The 20,896-nt window shown below is 37.1% G+C and overlaps 2 protein-coding genes across 2 annotated transcripts; both read right to left on the bottom strand.

Annotated features, from left to right (window-relative positions):
* Positions 1-177: 177 nt before the first annotated feature.
* LOC144438735 (cocaine esterase-like) lies at positions 178-9,816 on the bottom strand. The gene is made up of 8 exons (XM_078127891.1): positions 9,391-9,816; positions 7,835-7,994; positions 7,336-7,413; positions 6,416-6,534; positions 5,148-5,315; positions 2,282-2,928; positions 1,841-2,013; positions 178-609 (listed from the first exon to the last, which is right to left on the bottom strand). Exons 1-8 carry the CDS (start codon positions 9,736-9,738, stop codon positions 578-580), a joined length of 1,725 nt encoding a protein of 574 aa, XP_077984017.1. The 5' UTR covers positions 9,739-9,816; the 3' UTR covers positions 178-577.
* Positions 9,817-11,384: 1,568 nt separating this feature from the next.
* Positions 11,385-17,595, bottom strand: LOC144435235 (N-acetyltaurine hydrolase-like). Its single transcript, XM_078123821.1, has 7 exons — positions 17,558-17,595; positions 15,954-16,134; positions 15,171-15,255; positions 14,265-14,453; positions 13,190-13,318; positions 11,882-12,153; positions 11,385-11,558 (listed from the first exon to the last, which is right to left on the bottom strand). Exons 1-7 carry the CDS (start codon positions 17,593-17,595, stop codon positions 11,385-11,387), a joined length of 1,068 nt encoding a protein of 355 aa, XP_077979947.1.
* Between the last annotated feature and the right edge of the window lie 3,301 nt (positions 17,596-20,896).

The following is a 20,896-nucleotide window of genomic DNA, read 5'->3' as shown; positions in this document are numbered from 1 at the left end:
TACATATTTATTTGCGAGATGTCTAAAAGGAAAAGAAAATTGACATATCAAGTGAGGAAAACGAATGAGTTAAATGAATACATCGGCAATGAAAACTAACTAAAAAACAACTTTTAAACCCCTGGCTGGCTGGACCACAAAAATAGTTTGTTCAAACTAGTCGGGTTTGGGGCAGAACTGAAGTATAAGATTGAGTCGTGTAATAGGTATGGAATATGTCTGTCTGTCTGTCTGTCTGTCTGTCTGTCTGTCTGCGTGACTATATGTAGATAAAGACATTACAAAGTTAACATAATATAAACTATACAGATGTGCTACAGTACAGTTGGCGCTATCATCTTCTTCCTTTTTTAGATATTACAACATTGCCATTGTGTGATGGTTGTAGATACGTTAAGATAGTGTTCATTTAAGGAGTTGTGTACCAGATAATTTAATTGTCAACACAGTGACTAACAATAACAGAACTATAACACAAAATATACTGGGTTTAGTTTATCAACATATCTAGTTAGTGATTGTATTGAACTAAAAAAAAACCCAAAATAGGTCAAAAATGCGACATCGATGTACAGTATTATTTTTCACTGCAATTTTTCTTCAGTTCGTCTGAAAATGGAAAAATAGAAGAAAAAGTATTTATGTCACGTGTCTTATATCAGTATTTCACACACACACATACACACAATCATTCACACACACACACATACATACATACATACATACACACACACATACACACACACATGCATACATACATACATACATACATACATACATACATACATACATACATACATACGGCCCCCACATACACACTTGCTCTAGCTACTAAAAATAGTAGATTGAGTGACACATTTATTGAGAATAAAATAAATCGCGTCATCACATCACTTTAGACAATCACGACAGTTTATATAGTCATCAACACACGACATTTAGAACTATAATATTCAATGAAAGGTCGAGCAATGACATTGCAATTTCTAATGATAAATGTGTGACAAGTGACCAGTTGTGACTTTTTTGAATATTATCTTTGGTATAGCTTTAACACCAGTTTGAGCTTCCAATATCACAAATTCATCTATCTCTCCTAAAAAGACAGCGCCCGCAAGTGTTAATTTTGAGAAATTGACAATTCTCGTGACGTCATATCATCCTATCCCTTTGAGTGAAAAGCATACCGTGTATGTACTGCAATGAAGTGTGCTGACCTTGAAATAGAGGGTTACCTGAATGCCATACTAAGTTAGTCTGGAATACTATATAACCTATTTTTTGTTAACTTTCTATTACGCCAACAACACTCACGTGAGTGTTCTCCCCAACCTCGATATAACTATCAGCATTCAAAAAGCCTTATTGGCCGATGAAATAACCACATCATGATTTTGACGAACGGTAGAGCATTGCCAGACATAGACAAAATACTACTAAACTAATGTATATGAAAGATCTCGAGCCATGCGTTGCTTTCGCTGATATAATGTGCTTTCTCAAGCCTGAACGGAAGTCTGTCACGTTCATTTGATTAAATTAATGAAGAATTGATAAATATGCACTCCCATCCCTTAGGGAAATCAATGCCATTTTGCTGCAAATTCTACAGCATACATTTACAATGAATTTGAATACTACTCTTTTCAACCAATGAATTTGAATGCTACTCTTTTCAACCAATGAATTTGAATGCTACTATATTCAACCAGACACTTGGAACATGCCATCCACAAATCCCGGCCCTCAATCATGGCACACGCAATCCAATATTCAAGGAAAAAGTCTGGTGGCTACAATTAATACCATATGAAACTCAAAGCCAGTAATACACACTCACCACTTTTCTGTCTTAAATCGGCTTGGAGATGATTCCAGAATGCACATTCCTTGGCTTTTAAGGCTCTTTTAGTTGGCATAGATGGAGACAGTTCCTTGTACTGCAGCTCAGGAACACTAAATTTGGGCCAATTGATCTCTGTCATGCTACCATCTTCGTCGAGGTTTGGGTCACTATATGTAGTAAGAATGGACACGTAAACGTTTCGCAAATATGAAGCACTTCCCATATAGATAAATAATACAGGCAGGCAGGCAGACACAAAAACAGATACACACATATATACACAAACAAACACACATACACAGACACACGCAGTTACATACACTTAAAGTTTGCAATGCTCAATTCAGATGTAAAAACGTGAATAATGGCTGCATTCGAAATTCCCCGGGTGATTATATTACAGTAGTTGATCAACATTATTTTACCCTTATTTACCTAGTCTTTGCAAAGTTGGTGAAATATTTCATAATCTGCAGTGACATATCAACCTCTTCATCGGTGAACGTGATCTGCCATTCGCTATCTGGATGAAGCTGTGAACGGAAGTTCCACCCAAACACGAATGAAAGATCTTCCGCATGTGCTGCTTTCAACCACGTTGTTTTGTAGATCGATGATGATGGATAGTGAGTGAAATGATAAAGGTATGTATCGACACCAGCATTGAACAGATCACGTGCACACTTGTCAGATGGACAAACGAAAAACGAGTCTCCAGTCACTTGACTGAGGCCATTCAAGTAATTATGATCGGGAGAGTCTGAATGTTCCCAATCTGTATACAAATAGTTAACCATGTTCTGAACATTTGGGTACTCCGTGTTTGATGGAAAGATAAAAGTGCGGTACATAGCTTCAAATAATGTTTCATTAACATGTGGAGTGGTACCATTTGCCTCGGGGAATAGCATTAGCGTCCACATCATGCCTTCATCTGCATTCGTTCCAACGATGCAATCAACTTTATTAAACGATCCAGTGAACATTTTTTGGAAAGGATCTTTTGGTGCGAAGTGGTCATCAACAATTGGATTAAAAGGCTGAGCTAACTCAGTTCCTGCTGTAACACTGTGCAGAGATTCCTACGGCAAAAAGCAGAAACCAAGTTAATAAGAGTACGACAATTTTAACCAGTACATACAACGTATTTTTTATAGGCTGAGAGTGTCCGACTGCAAACTGTCAGTCTTGTTCACTCCATGATAGATGGTGTTGTTTATGATCACGTCACATGGTTTACGAGAGTTGTAAAGCGTGCATCCCTTCCAGAAAAACACACACCTAAACCACCCACAATGTTTTCGTACACAGACTAATCTGATGAAATCGCATGTGACACCTTCCAAAGCCTATTAAAGTGGTCTTTAACAATTCATATATGAACTATTAGTTCCTTATCTGGATAATTAGATAGTACATTATCTAAAATAAAGTAATGCACTGGTCCTTAGAAAGACTATGCTAAGCTAAATAGGGTTGTTAAATTGTATGTTCAATTATTGGGGCAGACCTTCCTTGCTAAAAGTTTATTATTGTACGTACAATAACAAACATTTACACATTTACAAAAAAAACTGTTTTGCAATTTATTGAGTTACAAACAAGGACTTCACATATATTATTTCACATTATTTTCTCAAGGAGAAAAAACATAGCAAGTGTTGTATAAATTAAAAATCCAAAATAAATACCAAATTCTCAACTATATGGCCACTTAAATCAAAGACACGATATTCCGAAACAGATTTTACCCTACGGCTGTACGCACACTGAACGGAGCATAATGTTTTAATTCGTAATTCGTATATATATATATATATATATATATATATATATATATATATATATATATATATATATATATATATATATATATATATATATATATATATATATATATATATATTGAATTGAATTAAATTGAATTGAAATTTATTTCATCAGATAACAAAAACAAAACAAGAAATAAATAAATAAATAATACATTACACTTTCAAAAAAATTTGACAAATGGAAATATACATGTGTTATCTAATGGGGACCATGAAAATAGTTCAGCAGAACTAGTCGTGTCCATGGCCCGTACATTCAATTTTAGATTAATTCAAATTCATAAATGGACGCAACGAAGAAAATTAAGTCAAAAATAAACACAGCACGCATTCACGCACACTCATACACACACACGCACGCATATACATACATACGCATACACACACACGAGAAGAAATAAAGCAAAAACCAGAAATGTTGTAAAAACGCCAAAGAGTATAAATTAAGGTTGGTGTGTAGAATTTAAAATATAATTTCTTAGTTCATTTTTGAACTGTTGCCTGGACATGTTAATTTTTAGGTGACTTGGTAAAGAGTTCCAGTGCTTTGTCGCTGCATATTTGAAATTGTGTTGGGTGATGGTCAATTTTATCGATGGTGGACGAAAGTTACCACTGGAGGCTGAACGGTTTTGATATGTATGAATGGGACGGTCAAAATACTTTTCTATGTTGTGGGGATAACGATTATTTCTAAGATCATACACGAAAATACAAGAGGAAAATTTACTAAGTTGAAATATATTTAGAACATTAAGTTGGTTAAAAAGGGGTTCAGAGTGTGCGTTGAAATCAGTGAATGTTATCAAGCGGACAAATTTCTTTTGTAGTCGGAATATTGGGTCGAGAAGAGTTTGGTAAGTATTGCCCCAAATCTCTAAACAATATATATATATATATATATATATATATATATATATATATATATATCACTGGTTTTAGATTACCATTACATTTTATAATTAACTGAGTGTATATTCTTTCCTACTATATGTGATTTCCTTTTAACTTATCTTTTATCTGCGAAATTATATCAATTTCCATTGTAAACTTTTGCATTTACATGTAGCAATATAAAGTTATTATTATTCTGTCTATTAATTGTTTACGATGAAACCGAGTCAATTTACTGGTTTACATACTCTGTTTTGATAGACATTGGACAAGAAGGCCTTCTTTGGCGGAAATGTAGTAATTTTAATGACATATGACCAAATCACTGGCACTGGATAGTTGTCACAGAGACGGTGAGCGTGAGGGTTTATCAACTTTATGGACTATTCCACATAGACATTTACCACTACCTGAGCTTCAACTGACCTTATATTAGAGAAAGTGATGACACCGACGCCGACAGGCAGGCAGACAGACGGACAGACAGACAGACAGACAGACAGACAATTTAACCATAAATACCCATCCCCTCTCTTACGGGAGGTAGAAAAGATTCCTTTAAAGAAATTTGTTACCACTAATGAAGTTTTTATGAAGTCTTCAGCTGGAACCTTACGCAGACATTCAACCATATCTTCAGAGTTGGCCTGCTCACACCCAAGTTCCTTACCCAATGTATAAGCAGCCTTGACCGAGGTTTCTATATCATCCGTAAGTCCATATGCAGGTGAGAGGGCGCCACTCTGAAACAAAGACAAAGTAAAAATCACAGCGAATTACAGATCGTTGGTGATGAATTGTTGACAGACGAGGAAACCATCTCTGTTAGTCAGAGAAGAGTAGATACAACATGCTGACTTATACTATAGTCATACCGCACAAAGACACAAGGCATATGTATCAATTTATTTGTTTTTTCAAAAAGAAGAAGATAATTTAGGATTGAAACCGTCGGCATGGAATTGAGTAACTACTAAAACCTGATTCCATATGATATAACGAGTCAAACGAACAGAGCTCTATGACAAGTTGGTTCAGAATAAAATGACAATCCTATGCAATCCTTATGGCTCCACTGATAAGATAACGCTAATGTGGGATTGAAAGCCTGACCTTAATTTACTCCAACTATACAAATGTTTGAATACATTCGGTAAATTCTGCATCAATAAGACAAGGTTAAAGTATTCTTATTCTCAGTCAGACATCATGTTACCCCCCTTCTGTTATATACCATAATCAAAATCAATCAATCAATCAATCAATCAATCAATCAATCAATCAATCAATCAATCAATCAATCAATCAATCAATCAATCAATCAACCAACCAACCAGCCAACCAACCAATCAATCAATCAATCATATTCCTATAGCGCCGATTTCCAGAGCAATGTTCTGTTCAGTAGCGCTGAATGGCTGAAACACACCATATGCTTTGGTGAACAAATTAGTCTTCAGTTTTGTTTTGAAGCAATCCAGGGTGGAGGCTTGACAAATGTCAAGTGACAAAGAGTTCCATAGTTTTGGGGCGACATATGAGAATGAACGACCTCCATAGGTGACTTGTTTATCTGTAATTTGTGGTGGCAAACAGATTCTTGTTTGTAGAAAGTAGAGTAACATCCCTTGGGGGTAATAGATATCTATGAATGCCTTCATCGCCAGGCAATAAGTGGATGATATTTACACTTACAATTTGATGTTATATCTATTAATAATTGTCTATTTGAAATCTAACAGATCATACATACTCACCGTGTTCACAATTTACAGCTGGCGAAATTCTAAAATTAACAACTTTTTGGAAATAGTGAAAAATTGACACTTGGTAACTTAAATACCTGGAGGATGGCCCTGTGAAACAGTCCAGAAGACAAAGGAGACAAAATATGCAAATGACAGCTAAATGAACCAGCACTCTCCCCAAAGATGGTTATACGATCTGTGTCACCTCCGAATACTGTAACAAAAATGGAATGAATATGAAATAATATATATATATATATATATATATATATATATATATATATATATATATATATATATGTGTGTGTGTGTGTGTGTGTGTGTGTGTGTGTGTGTGTGTGTGTGTGTGTGTGTGTGTGTGTTTGTTTGTGTGTGTGTGTGTCGTTTCTGACAGCTTAAGAATGATCGTACAGTGTCGCACAAGCTCAATAAACGAGCTCAGTTCGTTTAGGACAAAACTCCCTCCCCTTCCCTTAAACGAACGTTCACAAGTGCGACATCGACGCGTTTATATATGATGTAAAACATGATGAAAATCGTAGCCATCACATCACTACGATCCAGTTGGTGGAGGGTCTATGAAGCCATGTAAAACCATGATGGTAAACACATTAAAATACTACCGGAAACCGAGCACTGTATATCACATTAAAAAGTAAATTTTAATTTACTTGTGAACATCTCAGTAGTAAATACAGAACCTATTATCATTAAAGGCGTGTAAGTTTTCGAAATTTGGTTAGAAGGGTGATAATGATATTCAGCGATTCCACTGACGCCGGACCTGCCCTAACGAAGTTCGTTTATTGAGCTTGATCATGACGTGTGACTTTGTGCGATAGTTTTTTTTATTTAACTCCTTCAGTATTAAACACCATTAATATGTGAAATCTGTTCTTCTATAGAAGACTTGTTCGATGAAGATGTTATAGATTAACTTAAACCATGCACACTTATTTATCGATTACTACATCCCTATCATATGCATATAGACGTTTTGAAATTCGTCACAAACCTCCGATGTTGTTCTTCACCCATTTCAATGCTTCAACCTGATCAAGCATACCAACATTACCACGTGCTACTGAGTCACCTGATGATATGCAAACATTCAAGCATTATATTAACATTCAATATGCTACCAGGTATGATGGAAATAGAGGTAAACAAAGACATCTAGCCGCTTTCACAATATCAGATTTTAATCAAATTGCGTTAGAGCATATGATACGTGAACATAGGATCGGCACATAAGTTAGCTTAACAGGTAAAATACTAACATGAAGATATATTGCTGAACTGCTCACCTTTACAAAAGATAAAATACAGTAAGTAAAATACTGACAATGTATAGGCACTGTATTTTAAGAATCTATCAAATTTAATTTCTTAAGTGTGTCTAATCGCTGATTGCGTACTCCAACAAATTCCCCACTTGAGTAGCCGTCAATTCCCTAAAAACTGTAACAGCCAACTCTTGGACCTCGACACCCATCTTGGAACAATGAAAATACCTGTAGTTAAAAATCCAAGTGGACCAAGTCGGTAGTTGATAGATACCACAATGACGTCATTGATAGCAGCCAATGGGGTTGAATCATACACTTCCGGCGAGTTTGAACCAATGCCAAATCCACCACCATGAATCCATACCATAACTGCGTATTTCTTGAGCTGTAGATAATAAGGATGCGGCAAGTTCATATGCCCATATATGGACACCCCTATATAAGGGTATTATGTAGGTTTGACCCCCAAGAATTTCCATTTGTGAATTGGTGATAACATAGATTGTTGTGAAAACGGGGTACACAAATGATATTATTTCTCATCAGGACAAGACATGGTTTGACAGTATAACGTCTTGTCGTTATCTATCTGTTGCTGTCAGCTTCAATGTCTGCTAAAAAGTGATATGCATAGCATGAGTTTGAAATATGACCTTGAAGTCAAGGGCCAAGGTCAAACTGCACTTTGTCAACAGAAATTTCAATCCAAACATTTTGGGTGTAGAAGCTTGAAACAATTACAAGTCTCCATGCATTAAAGGTATTATGTAAGTTGTGTTTGTCTTCTTGCAAGATGCACTGAACTATTCCAAACTTTAAAAAGCAAATGGTTTGATCATGCACAGTGTCAGATAAGCATATAGGCCATATAGCCCTGATGATGTAGGTCACTGTATATTTGCATATATCAAGCAAACGGTCATACATGTCCGTAAAGTTGTATGTCCTAAACAACGGGTCAATCCCCTGGGTCAATCCCTTGACAAACGTTTTAGTATAAGGCCAAAAAATAGAATTATTTCGTCAAGATATGTTGCGAAATTTTGTTGTTGTTGTTGTTGTTGTTGTTGTTGTTGTTGTAATTCTCACCAAAGCTGGCACTCAATCTACTATTTATGGCAGTTAATGTTCATTTTATTTAGTATTTTAAAGCAAGTGTGTATGTGGGGCAGATGTCATTTGCAGTTGTCTTGCAATTAATGTAGTGAGGGTTAGTTTTGTGTTTTTCTCCGGATCTACAGACTGCATGGGCTGGACAAACACGAAAAAAATATCGACGTGGGGGTATTTAAATGATGCGCACGCTAACCAGAAACAATTCTTTTTTGTTGCCCTAAGCTCAAGTTACAGTTCTTTTATTTGGTCATTTCCTAGTTTGTGTTTGGAACAAGAACTTTTTATGCAATTTCCAGACAATATTGGTGTAGACACACGGTCAGCGTGTACCACAGTCGATAATATATTAGTACAATTGGCTAACTTTGAATTTTTAACGAAAACATGCACACTTCGTCTTAATAAAAACTGACAACGTCGTATAATGTAGTAAATATTTGCCGATAATCATAAAAATCAGCCAATAACATATCAAATGGCCGATAACGTAGTTCCTACATTATTGGTTGATTCACAGGCACTCGAATCAATGCGTATGATTTTTAAAAAAAATCTGTATGTAAATAAGTCTTATTTAGTATCGGTTGGTAACTAGGTTATGTGTTGTAATATGCCACTATACCCGAGTTGTATCAAGAAAGTCATACCGTGTGAACTGTACTTACCCCATGTTGAGGTACAAAGACATTCAGGTGAAGACAGTCTTCGCTGATATTTTCCGGTAATGGGAAAAACGAGAACTGCATTTGCATACATGCGTCTCTACTGAACGTAGCATCGTATTCGCCACTCCACGCTGATTTAGGTACAGGTGGTTGAAATCTTAAGTCACCTATCGGTGGTTCAGCGTACGGTATCCCTTTGTAGACATTGACGGTGTGTTGGGTGTCCCCGTGTGTGAACTGTACAGCCGAACCGACTACTTTACCTGTGCTGATTTCGATAGATAGATCGTCAGCATTTATGATAGTGGCAATTAATAGCAGTGTTACTACGCTGCTTGACGTACTCATTTTGGGAAATTAAGCTAGATCATAAGGTCTTGAAATAGGGGGAAGTCACCGAGCTATGGAGTCTGTGAGATGCCTTGTTCCACTGGTAACGATAGAAGGGACACAGATATGGCTTACGTCGGACCTTATGTCATGCAAATGTGAGTAAATACACTGTCAATCGAAAATCGATTCCGAGCTCACGGCTGAAGCCGCACTTAGGTCACATTTGTTGTACTCATGTTGTAGGTTTTTTTTATGACTATACGGTCACTTAAGCCAATATTATGTTGTACTAATGTCTTAGGAGTGGAATTCAAATGAATGTAAATATGCATAAAACCGATTATAAATAAATGCCAAATATTAATATGTTACTACACTGTGACAATTCAATGGTAAAACATTTCAAAACACATGTACAGTCATGACGATGGTGTTTGTTTTAAAGATGTCTGTGACAAGTGGGCAAAGGTCAGTCCAAGCTTGATCGGATCATCCTACACTGCACAGACAAGTTTCTTCTATTCCTTGTCTGTGTACATCGTTTGTTAAAAAAAGATTTCGGTAGTGTTAAATGTATCCCCATTTCTCAACAGATGATATATGATTGAACCCAATTACATCCTATATATTCATATGCATTCAAGTTCGAGTTGCTACGGTTCTATCTATTCTTTTCGACGATAAAAGAGAAATGTTACGTTAACTTTCTGGGCCACCGACTCATATCCGAGACCAATCTGATGAAAATCTGATAATATAGGAATATAGCTCGATTTCTTTGACTTATTATTTTTCGAATTCCTTTGTATGAACGTTTGCTTGCGACTTTCTTGTTCCAGGAGGAAGTGGGCGCCTTCTTCCTCTATGCAGAATATGTAGGATGAAAAAGGTACTCACTACCCGATGGAACAACACGATCACAAACAAAAAGATGATATCATATATACGAAGGGCAGAGACATGAATACAGAAACTGAGCTGTAATATGATGCTGAAAAAACAGATTATCAATTTGGCCCAAGACATACAGAAATGAAGGGAATGACATCTAGTGTAGGTAGGAACATATATCATCCTCACGACGTAACTCTGAAACTTGTCTTGGTGTTACTGTCCCAAGGAGCTCACCCAAGCTTGGCGTGGGTGGCTTCATGAGATAGTTCACTAAAAAGACAAAGTCTATAGCCTTAGCGGACTACCATTGGCGAAAATAAAATTCTGGGATATCTTCCAGGCGCAAATTTGTCCAGGTTGTAAAGTGATGAGCAACAGATGAAGTAGAAATTCCAGAACTGTATACGTTAAACCTAAACCCAGTATATTGTAAACAAAATGCACATGCGCAACACCATGTTCCATGTCTTGTAGGTAAACTTATAGTAGGCATATTTGTTCTACAAAACACGAAACCAATGATGATGTACATGAGGGTGAAAAATTCCCCTGCCTTCACCTATATTATGTATTGAGATATTACTTGTGGTATCATGGTGTTTCCAACAACAACAACAACAACAACAACAACAACAACAACAACAACAACAACATGATAAACAAAACACTGATCCATTTTCCATCACTATAGAGTTTATTCAGTTGTCATAACTTGTTACTTAGTGATTATGAAATATATATCAACAGTTAACATATAAATGTAATTATCATTGTGATGTTAGGATTCTCTTTGGGTTCTGTACCATCATTACATCAATGTCTTCATCTTTAAAACCTCTCTTCAGCATGTAAGGTACGATGTTCTTTGAAATGTGTTCAAAACCTTCCCCACCATACTTTGTAAGTCTCATCTTGAATGCTATGTCATGTGACAGTACCACCTAGTACAAGAAAGAAAAACAATCACATTATCTAGTATCTAGATGATCAGGTAGTAATGTAATACATACATACATACATACATACATACATACATACATACATACATACACACACGTACGTACGTACATACATACATACATACATACATACATACATACATACATACATACACACATACATACATACATACATACACACACGCACGTACCAACTTAAACTCAAAAGGAATATATCATCTCTTTGACTTCCATGAATAGAAGTAAAATCAAGAGACGATGTCTTTAACCCCCCCCCCCCCCCCCTTCCTCTTTCACACACCTACCTGTTTAAGGAAACCATAATCCCGCAGTTCTCTGATCATGTGACATCTGACGAAATCACTGGGATAATCTATATTGTGGGATTGGGCATGAGTCATAGAACACCCCCAACCATACTGGTCAAACAATAAAACACATCCAGTCTTGGCCAGTTCCACCATGTTACGAACTGACAGTATACCTCTATCGACATGACTCATTACAACACGTGATAAGTCGGCACCTTCAGATTTCAATATGTTCAACACACGGAATGGAGATTCAACAGAATAGCCTGAGTGTAAAGAAAACATGACAGACAGGGTTATTTGATAATGTTTTAGAAAGTAAATGCACATAACAATCTTTTTACAGGTCTGTTTAAATTGCCTAAAATTCTAAGAAAATAAAATAAAATGAAACATCAAAACCAATGTAGGGTAAAAGGTGAACATTTCAAAATCTTGACTTTGACTTAATTAACATCAACGGCGTAGGAAATCAAACTATATGATTCATGTCGAAAGTCTAATCTAAATTTCATTTGTTAAAAAAGCATTGTATGAATTGCTTCCCGATAAAATGCGCTTCAATTTACTTGAGTGGAAAAAAGTATATAGCAAGTGACCACTTTCTGTTCGTACGTCAGTAAATAGTTCTAACACATGTAGTACTCGACATGTACCACAGGGGCTTAGGATTGGCCATATTTGTTTACAACTATTTTGTTTTTGTTTATTGTTTACTTTCACACTTTTTTGTTTTGCTTTTAAAAGAAAAATCTTTTCCCTACTTTTCTCATGGTGAGTGGGACGAGGAGAGGTCGCTGGTTGAGGGCGCTCTGTTGCACAATCTCATAAATAATTAATAAGGTAGTCACAGTACAGCTAGTTTATTAACAACAGCAAAAGAAGTTAAAATTGACTTAGAAAAAACCCACAACACCAGCTTTTCAAATCATTACTTTATTACATGGCACCTTCTATGGAAAAGATATTTTTTTAAAAAGTAAACAATAATCAAATAATCAAAAAACAAATATTAGTTTAAAAAAAGGAGAAGAAAACATAAACAAAAAACCCCCCAAAATTTGTAAACATATATGGACAATTCTAAGCCCCTGTGCAGGTACCTTTCAATTCGTACCCATGTCCTGGTTTGATAGTCATAAGCAAATGAAGCATGATATATCACCCAATGTATAGAATTTCTTTACAAGTTAAATGCTAATGAGCTAATTAGCAATGTCAGAGGTTATGACTTGAGTTTCATCATTATGGTGGAGAGAGCCCTCTATATATACGTCGGTAACTTCAAAATTAATTAAATACCTGGATGAATGGAAATAGCAAGACCAGTCTCTTTCTGAGCAATGACTGCTGCCTTCAGAACTTTTATTTCGTTGTCTGTGACTTCAGTGGAGCATCCTAATTCACCAATTAGGCCAGCACAAATACCACCTGTAATAGGAATGAAATGAACACGTTTGATATAGGTAAGCCATGAGTAATAACACGCATTTGTATAGTACACAGTCACCCCCCCCCCTCCCTCCCAATACTTTTAATTAGTATGTATTCAATGTGAAGAAGTCATTTCAGGTTTGTATGGATTTGGTTCTTGCTGTAGGGAGATACGGGTGCGGTACGGATTTACACGCATGTCATTACATGCACACATGGAACACATTGACGTCAGCGTCACTGTCAGTCTGTGTAATGTCAGTTATGGCGATATGCAAGTTGAGGACAACGGTAACCATGTTTAGTATGTGATAAGATGCGCGTGTACATTATTACTGGTCCCATGACCTGCAGATTAGTGCCATTGGAGAGCCACAAATACTTCCACAAGAAGAGAGTTCGTGGTTGATGTGAATGTTCTTGCATGAGCAAACCCAAAGAACACTTGGGTCATTATATATCTTATTAACAATTTTTGTCACGAAAAAAAAAACGAATGAGGCATATATAACGTTGACTTCATTAGGGGTCAGGGAGGTCTGTTGAGAAAATGATTTTTGGAGGCTTGTACCAGTGCAAAAATAAAAATTAACAAATAATCTATATTTATACTGGATAGTTTTTTTAAGTATATAAACACTTGCCTCCCAAGAAGTCCAGTGAGAGCCATCCCTCATAAGTCCAGTGTTAATGCAGGAGGAAATCAGAGTGACCTGCGTTGTTTGGTAGAGTGAAAGTGAACGACACTCTTCTTAACTTACAGCGTGGGAAATGTATTCAAACCCTGAATGGGTTTGAACCCCGATCGCACAGTGGTAAGAGGCAAGTGGTTTAACCACTCGGTCACCGACAACCCCCCAAAAAACTATTTTCACGTGGAAAGATGGACCAAGACAGTCTAATAGGTATTCCTACATATGTGTAACATTTACACGTCACTTACCTTCAACACCATCATAAATTTCTGAGATAAATTTATCGGCAATCATTTCCACTGTTCTCTGACTCATATCCGGTGGATGTACTCTTCCTAAATAAAAACCTGTACCCATGATGACGTTAAGTCCTGTACTTTCACTGATTTTCTTCAAAGCAGTTGGATTCCGACTCATCCCATCTACTGAACATTCGACTGTCAATAACGAAAATTAATTAGAAATTAGAATATCTGAGAAATGGACTCCCTAGCCAATATATCAATATGCTCCCTAGGTGAGTCATTATTCTAAATCATAGCCTTACGCTATCTGGATGGCTGAGTCGAAAAGGAAAATTGCTCAGTACTGTTTTAAGTTTAAATTTGTGACTGAAAAGTACATGTTCGGACACGACTTGCATATCATCGATGACATTTCATAATTTTTTTGACCAATTCTTAACAACTTCATAAAAAGAAAGCTCCAATCCAGGAAAAAATATCATTTTCATAAACTTGGGTTCTGGATACTCCTTTCATGATATAAACATGACATTAATTCCGCGCGATTGCCAAACAAAAGCATACATACATACATACATACATACATACATACATACATACATACATACATACATACATATATTTAGAAATGTTCGGGTTTTCACCTGGCATTTCTCTGTCTCGCCAATTTTTCCTTTGAAAAAGAATATTTATTCGAAACGTCGGATTTAACAGCTATATATACGGACTGGTTTATTAGTTCCTTATGCATTTCTTTCTACATACATACATACATACATACATACATACATACATACATCCACCGACAATAACACAGGCAAACAGGCACTTTACCATAGCTATAGAACCACGTTACAATGCCATTGTCACAATTCACAATAATACTGTGCTAAAATAAGATTTTCTCACCAATAGTACCCCCACCACGTTGTTTGAACTTTGCAGCTTCTTCACACATTGTGTGTACATCGTTTAGGATCATATTATCTCGATTCTGTTGCAATAAAAAAATACACACATTAATGGCAGCATTATATTATTGCCTTATCCATTCGACTCATGGACGAATGTCGCTGTCGTAGTCCAGACTACTGGTCAAACCAAGTTTGTGAAAGTCAATAAAGATATATAGCTTCAACTCAGCTTTCAAAAGTGGGAATGTGTATATATGGGAAGCCGTTCAGGCATGGTTTTAGATTATTATATTTTAATTTAGACATCGTGGAAAAAACGACGTTTATTTTTATTTTCCTCTACATTGATATGTGCATTTTACATTATGCTGTTTGTAATAAACTAATGAATGTTCGGAGAAATGTGATCGGTGTAGAGGTATTCATTGTCGCAGACCAGAGCTGTTATTTCTTCCGCTACACGAAATAACGAGACAGCACGTTTCGACGGTGGCGTAAAAGAGGTTGTGGTTTGCGACGATGGGAGGTATTTTAACTTGAAGTTTGAATATTTGACCATGGAAGTATCTCCCCTAATACATCAATGATGTGACATACAATTAATATTGATAATCATTATCAAAAATAAATATAAAATAATCCCCCTCTCTCTCTCTCTCCCTCCCTCCCTCCCTCCCTCCCTCCCTCCCTCCCTCCCCCCCCTCTCTCTCTCTCTCTCTCTCTCTCTCTCTCTCTCTCTCTCTCTCTCTCTCTCTCTCTCTCTCTCTCTCTCCTTTACCTGATTAAAATAGCTCCTAACGTGGCCTACATTCTGCAGTGTAAGTGGCTGTTGCCATAGCGCCTGCTGTTCTATCAGACTGAGTCCACCAATAGCAGCCCTTGATGAATCCTGTGTTGGCAGTCCAAAGTTCTGTGCATAATCGACGATTAAATGTTCATGCATCAAAGTACACCCCACACTGTTTAGAAAAAAATCAAATATTCGGTTACGGTAAGGGGGGGGGGGGGTCATCTTCGATTACCTTCAGGCCCTTCGAAACAACATTAAAAGCAACATATGTTACTAAACCCTTGTATTTGACAGCGTTATTCAGTTTAATATTAGCTAGAGGTCAGGGGTCAGCAGAGAAGCTTTGGTATGGTTCAACCCCAGGATAATAAAACGTTAGCATTTCAGGACATTCCCTACACCAATGACATTGGCAATGAAATCCTTTAGAAATTCAAAACGCAAAGACAACGTCGATAATTCTAAACGTGTATGGAGCGTAATGCACGCCAAAAGTCGAACTCGTCAAGTGATAAGTCAGGTACATCAAATGACAACTCAGGTACATCAAATGACAAGTCAGGAACGTCAATTGATAAGTCAGGAACGTCAATTGATAAGTCAGGTCCGTCAAATGACAAGTCAGGAACGTCAAATGACAAGTCAGGTACATCAAGTGATAAGTTACGTACATCAAGTGACAAGTCAGGTACATCAAATGACAAGTCAGAAACGTCAATTGATAAGTCAGGGCCGTCAAATGACAAGTCAGGAACGTCAAGTGATAAGTCAGGTCCGTCAAATGACAAGTCAGGAACGTCAAATGACAAGTCAGGTACATCAAGTGATAAGTCAGGTCCGTCAATTAATAAGGGACCGGACAGAATTTACGGCAGGGGGGGGGGGGGCTGGGGAGAAATTGGGGGGGGGGCATGAAAAAAATGGGAGGCTTGAAGGGGGGGCCATGAAAATTCTCATGGTTTGAAAGGGGGGGCCGCGAAATATTTTGTCATTGAAAAAAATTAATATGTTAGAAAATTTAGCATTGCATGAGATAGCACTTGATATCGCCTTTAATATTGAATGTCTACACTTTCATTTATGTATTAAAATGGAAGTGTGTACGTTTGTATGTACCTATTTAGTGAAGCATAAACACACTACTCAAGATTAATTTGATACACCCTGAATTATATATATATATATATATGGTAATATACTAGCATAGGACCTGTAATTTATGTGATTAAAAAGTGACCTTTTGGTGAAAAATGTAAATACAAAAACGTCTGGCCAGATTAATTTAGATAGGTGTTTTATTTCTTTTCTTGACACTATTCTTGAGTTTCACTCTCAGACTCACTAGAGTCTGAAGATGTGAGGCAAGACTTGTCTTTCTTTCTATCTAAAACCAGTGAAATTAAAATATTTCCCTCCTCAGCATCATCAAATGCATCTATCTGTACTAAATATTGTAAAGCATTTAGATGTCTGCGTGGTGTTAAGTGTTTTTTCATCAGTGACTTTGCACTAAAGCAATGGAGAGGTATATGAATACTCTAGTCAATATACATGGTTGGGACCAGAGATGGTAAGAATTCCACAACCTGTACCAGACCCGGACAGTCCAATGCACTATCTTCCAGTTCATAAGTGTCCAACTGTTGACAGTGAAGGAAAGCAGAGAGAGGCAGATGACTGGCAACCCAGGTCAAATATCACAAGGAAATTCAGAAAGGGTGAATTGACAACCAAATAACAGGTGGAAGAATTTTCAAAATTATTTTATGTTGATTGCAAACATATTGAAGCATATGTTCAACACCTGCAAAACCTAAAGAATGTTCAAGAAATGAGAATGCGTACAAGGTTAAGTCAGAAAAAGAAGAAGAAAATCAAGCCGTACCAGGACTATAATTGGCTTGACTTAGTTGTGCATGGAAAGTTAAGCTCTCTTCAGGTTGCTGAATTAGACACGTACTTGAAATATCAGCAACTAAACATACATGGTAGGAAGGATGACAAGTTGAAAGCTGTTACATGTGATGTGTTAAGAAGAACTTCAAGAGAGCAACAGAAGTCAGTGATTGAAAAGAACACAGGTGATGAAAGTGAAGAGAAACTGTGTGACAGTGAAGAAGGAGATATTGTTTTAGAAGAAATTCGTAGTGATAGTGACACCGATACATCAAGTACTAGTGACAGTGACAGTGAGAGTGACAGCGAATAAAATGAGTCTAGCCATCAAAAAGACCAGGATGGTTCCCTTATTGTTCAAACTAGATCAGGTAGACTGGCTGGATCATGGAAACTTGCCTTTATATAAATTCAAGATTATGAATAAAGGGATTGTATTGCAAAAGGCTATTCATCATTGACACTGCACTTCAAGCTTAATGTGAACGGTTTAGAAAACTGTGAGTAATACTCATCTGATCACTGTACAGTGTATTGAATACAATTCTGAATTTGCTGTCCCCATCATGAAGACACAAATGCCTGACACTATAGGTTTAAATATGTATGGTTTTGGAACTGAAAGCATATTGATTACATCTAAGTATTCCACAACATTCTGAATTTCTTTGCACTTTCATGAAGTCACAAATGTCTTACATTTACAAGTGTATTGGTAATGCATTTGGTGTAGGAAAGTGAAAGCTATATTTGTCAGACCTCAGTGTGCATAAAATCCTTAGTTTGCTAGCACTTCATGACATCACAAATGTCCGACATTATGAGTATAAATAGATATTTGAATACACTATGTAGGTGATGTGATGTCCTTAGATACTCCCCACAAATGTCCCCACTACAGTTTTTCACAAATCACGCATGTGAATGTGTGTTTACTCTGTGTCTGTGTTTCTGTGTATGTATCAGTGAATGACAGTTAAAACCACCACATCAAATGCCTTGGTATTAAGTGATGACTACTTATGGTGTCTAGTTGGGAAATAAACAAGATTATACCACATGTGTATGATTACATGTATAGTCAAAATGTTTTTTTTTTTTTTTTAAAAAACTTCCTCTACAACTACTAAGTTGTTTGGGCTGAAATAGTAACATAATAGTAGTACCAAAAGAAATATTACAGTTGTGCTACAGTAACAAAGAAATTTGTACTCTTTTTAGTTATTGTAGGGGCAGGATTTTGTGCACTTTTTTTCTCTTTTTTTTTGGGGGGGGGGCCATGAAATTTTTATACTTTTGAAAGGGGGGGGGGGGCTGTGAAATTTTGGTCACAGTGGATGGGGGGGGGGGCAGGAAAAAAACCAAGTCAGAGATAATTTCTCCCCAGGCCCACCCCCTGCTGTAAATTCTGTCCGGTCCCTTAGCCAGCAGGTTTTTCTCTTTTCAATATTGATTTTGGGGGAAAACAGCGTCCCGCATGATAGCTAGTTGGGTGAGGGGGTGAGAGGGGGTGTCCCCATTTTTTCAAATAAGGACATGTAGGAGGACAATTTGGGGCATGAAATTTCAAACCATACACATTATCGAATGCCATAGAGTACTTGAAAATTGTCTTCAGTACCCCAATTGTACTCTCAATAGAGAGAGAGAGAGAGAGAGAGAGAGAGAGAGAGAGAGAGAGAGAGAGAGAGAGAGACAGACAGACAGACAGACAGACAGACAGAGACAGATGACGTTCATGACTTGTCATTTGACGGACCTGACTTATCGCTTGACGTTCCTGACTTGTCATTTGACGGACCTGACTTATCACTTGACGTTCCTGACTTGTCATTTGACGGACCTGACTTATCACTTGACGTTCCTGACTTGTCATTTGATGGACCTGACTTAGCACTTGACGTTCCTGACTTGTCATTTTACGGACCTAACTTATCACTTGACGTTCCTGACTTGTCAATTGACGAGTTCGACTTTTGACGTGGATTATGTTCCATATAAAGCGATGTACAAAACAGCAGGTCAATAGTTATTTGTACCAAATTCTGGTTAGTCGGGTGTGACCCAATTCAATAAAGAGGGCGAAATGCAATAAGTGGTCTATGATTAATTACGTCTCTATACAGAGTACACCCAGCGTGTCAACAGTGCACACACGTGATGCCAGGAATGAAGAATCTTAAATCAACGGTGGTGTCGTTCGATCACGTGCATTTCTCAGGTAAAAAAAAACAACAAAAACATTGTATTCCGAGTTATAGCTATTACAAAATTATAGCGTCATAGTATCGTTACACTGAAATAAAGAGTTTATACCTTTACCTGAACATGCATCGCCATGCGCGCACATTGGATTGAACTCGACATTTTTATTCAAATGTGACCCTAATATCATGGCGGGTAAAATGCCATTACGGTACACGTGTACGTACCAAGCAGTTGTAACTATTTATTACAACCACAGAAACCTCGAATCAATTGTTGAGCTAACCACGTGTAAAACTACAACTGCATCACAGAGGCAACGCAGATCGAACGTATGCTGTTGGTATGCTACGGCACAGGGGCGTGTAATATTTCATAGATTGTTGTTTTCTTATTGCTTAGAATGCCGTTTTCTTAGGAAAATATCGTACGAATCTTGCTGCTACAAATGTATCAAGCTCTGTACTACGAAGAAATAAAAAGGTTGTTATATTTAGTCTGTAGACCTGGAAAACAACAATCTATGAAATATTACACGCCCCTGTGTGCTACGGTGGTGGTCGAAAATGTATATGACAGTGCAATATCTTGCCTAAGAAAGATACGCTGGGGCTAGAACCGTTGCCACTGTTAGTATTTACATGTGTAATTCGTCGATAGAAAAACAACACAAAATTCAAGTTAACTTTGCTACGCACCTTTCTGGTTCAATCAACCCTTGAACAGTTTGGATTTTACCACGCAGTCGGCCTTTGTTACTCATCCTTACAGGTACAGTGCATGTATGACCACAACAAGCAGCGCTACAAGTACGGGTGACGTGTTACTGT

Source organism: Glandiceps talaboti, chromosome 1, assembly GCF_964340395.1.
Source record: "Glandiceps talaboti chromosome 1, keGlaTala1.1, whole genome shotgun sequence".
In the NCBI taxonomy this organism is placed as follows: domain Eukaryota; kingdom Metazoa; phylum Hemichordata; class Enteropneusta; family Spengelidae; genus Glandiceps; species Glandiceps talaboti.
This window is presented reverse-complemented; position numbering and strand designations above follow the sequence as displayed.

Excerpts from the sequence above, each read along its gene's own strand:
- LOC144435235 (XM_078123821.1), bottom strand. The coding sequence starts at position 17,595 with ATGAACTGGAAGATAGTGCATTGGACTGTCCGGGTCTG. Across the intron at positions 16,135-17,557 it reads CATTGGACTGTCCGGGTCTG|TGTGGGGTGTACTTTGATGC; the intron begins GTACAGGTTGTG and ends TTTTCTAAACAG. Across the intron at positions 15,256-15,953 it reads TTAGGAGCTATTTTAATCAG|AATCGAGATAATATGATCCT; the intron begins GTAAAGGAGAGA and ends TTATTGCAACAG.
- LOC144438735 (XM_078127891.1), bottom strand. The coding sequence starts at position 9,738 with ATGAGTACGTCAAGCAGCGTAGTAACACTGCTATTAATTGCCACTATC. Across the intron at positions 7,414-7,834 it reads ACTTGGATTTTTAACTACAG|GTGACTCAGTAGCACGTGGT; the intron begins GTATTTTCATTG and ends GCATATCATCAG. Across the intron at positions 2,929-5,147 it reads TCATAAAAACTTCATTAGTG|GAATCTCTGCACAGTGTTAC; the intron begins GTAACAAATTTC and ends TTTTTGCCGTAG.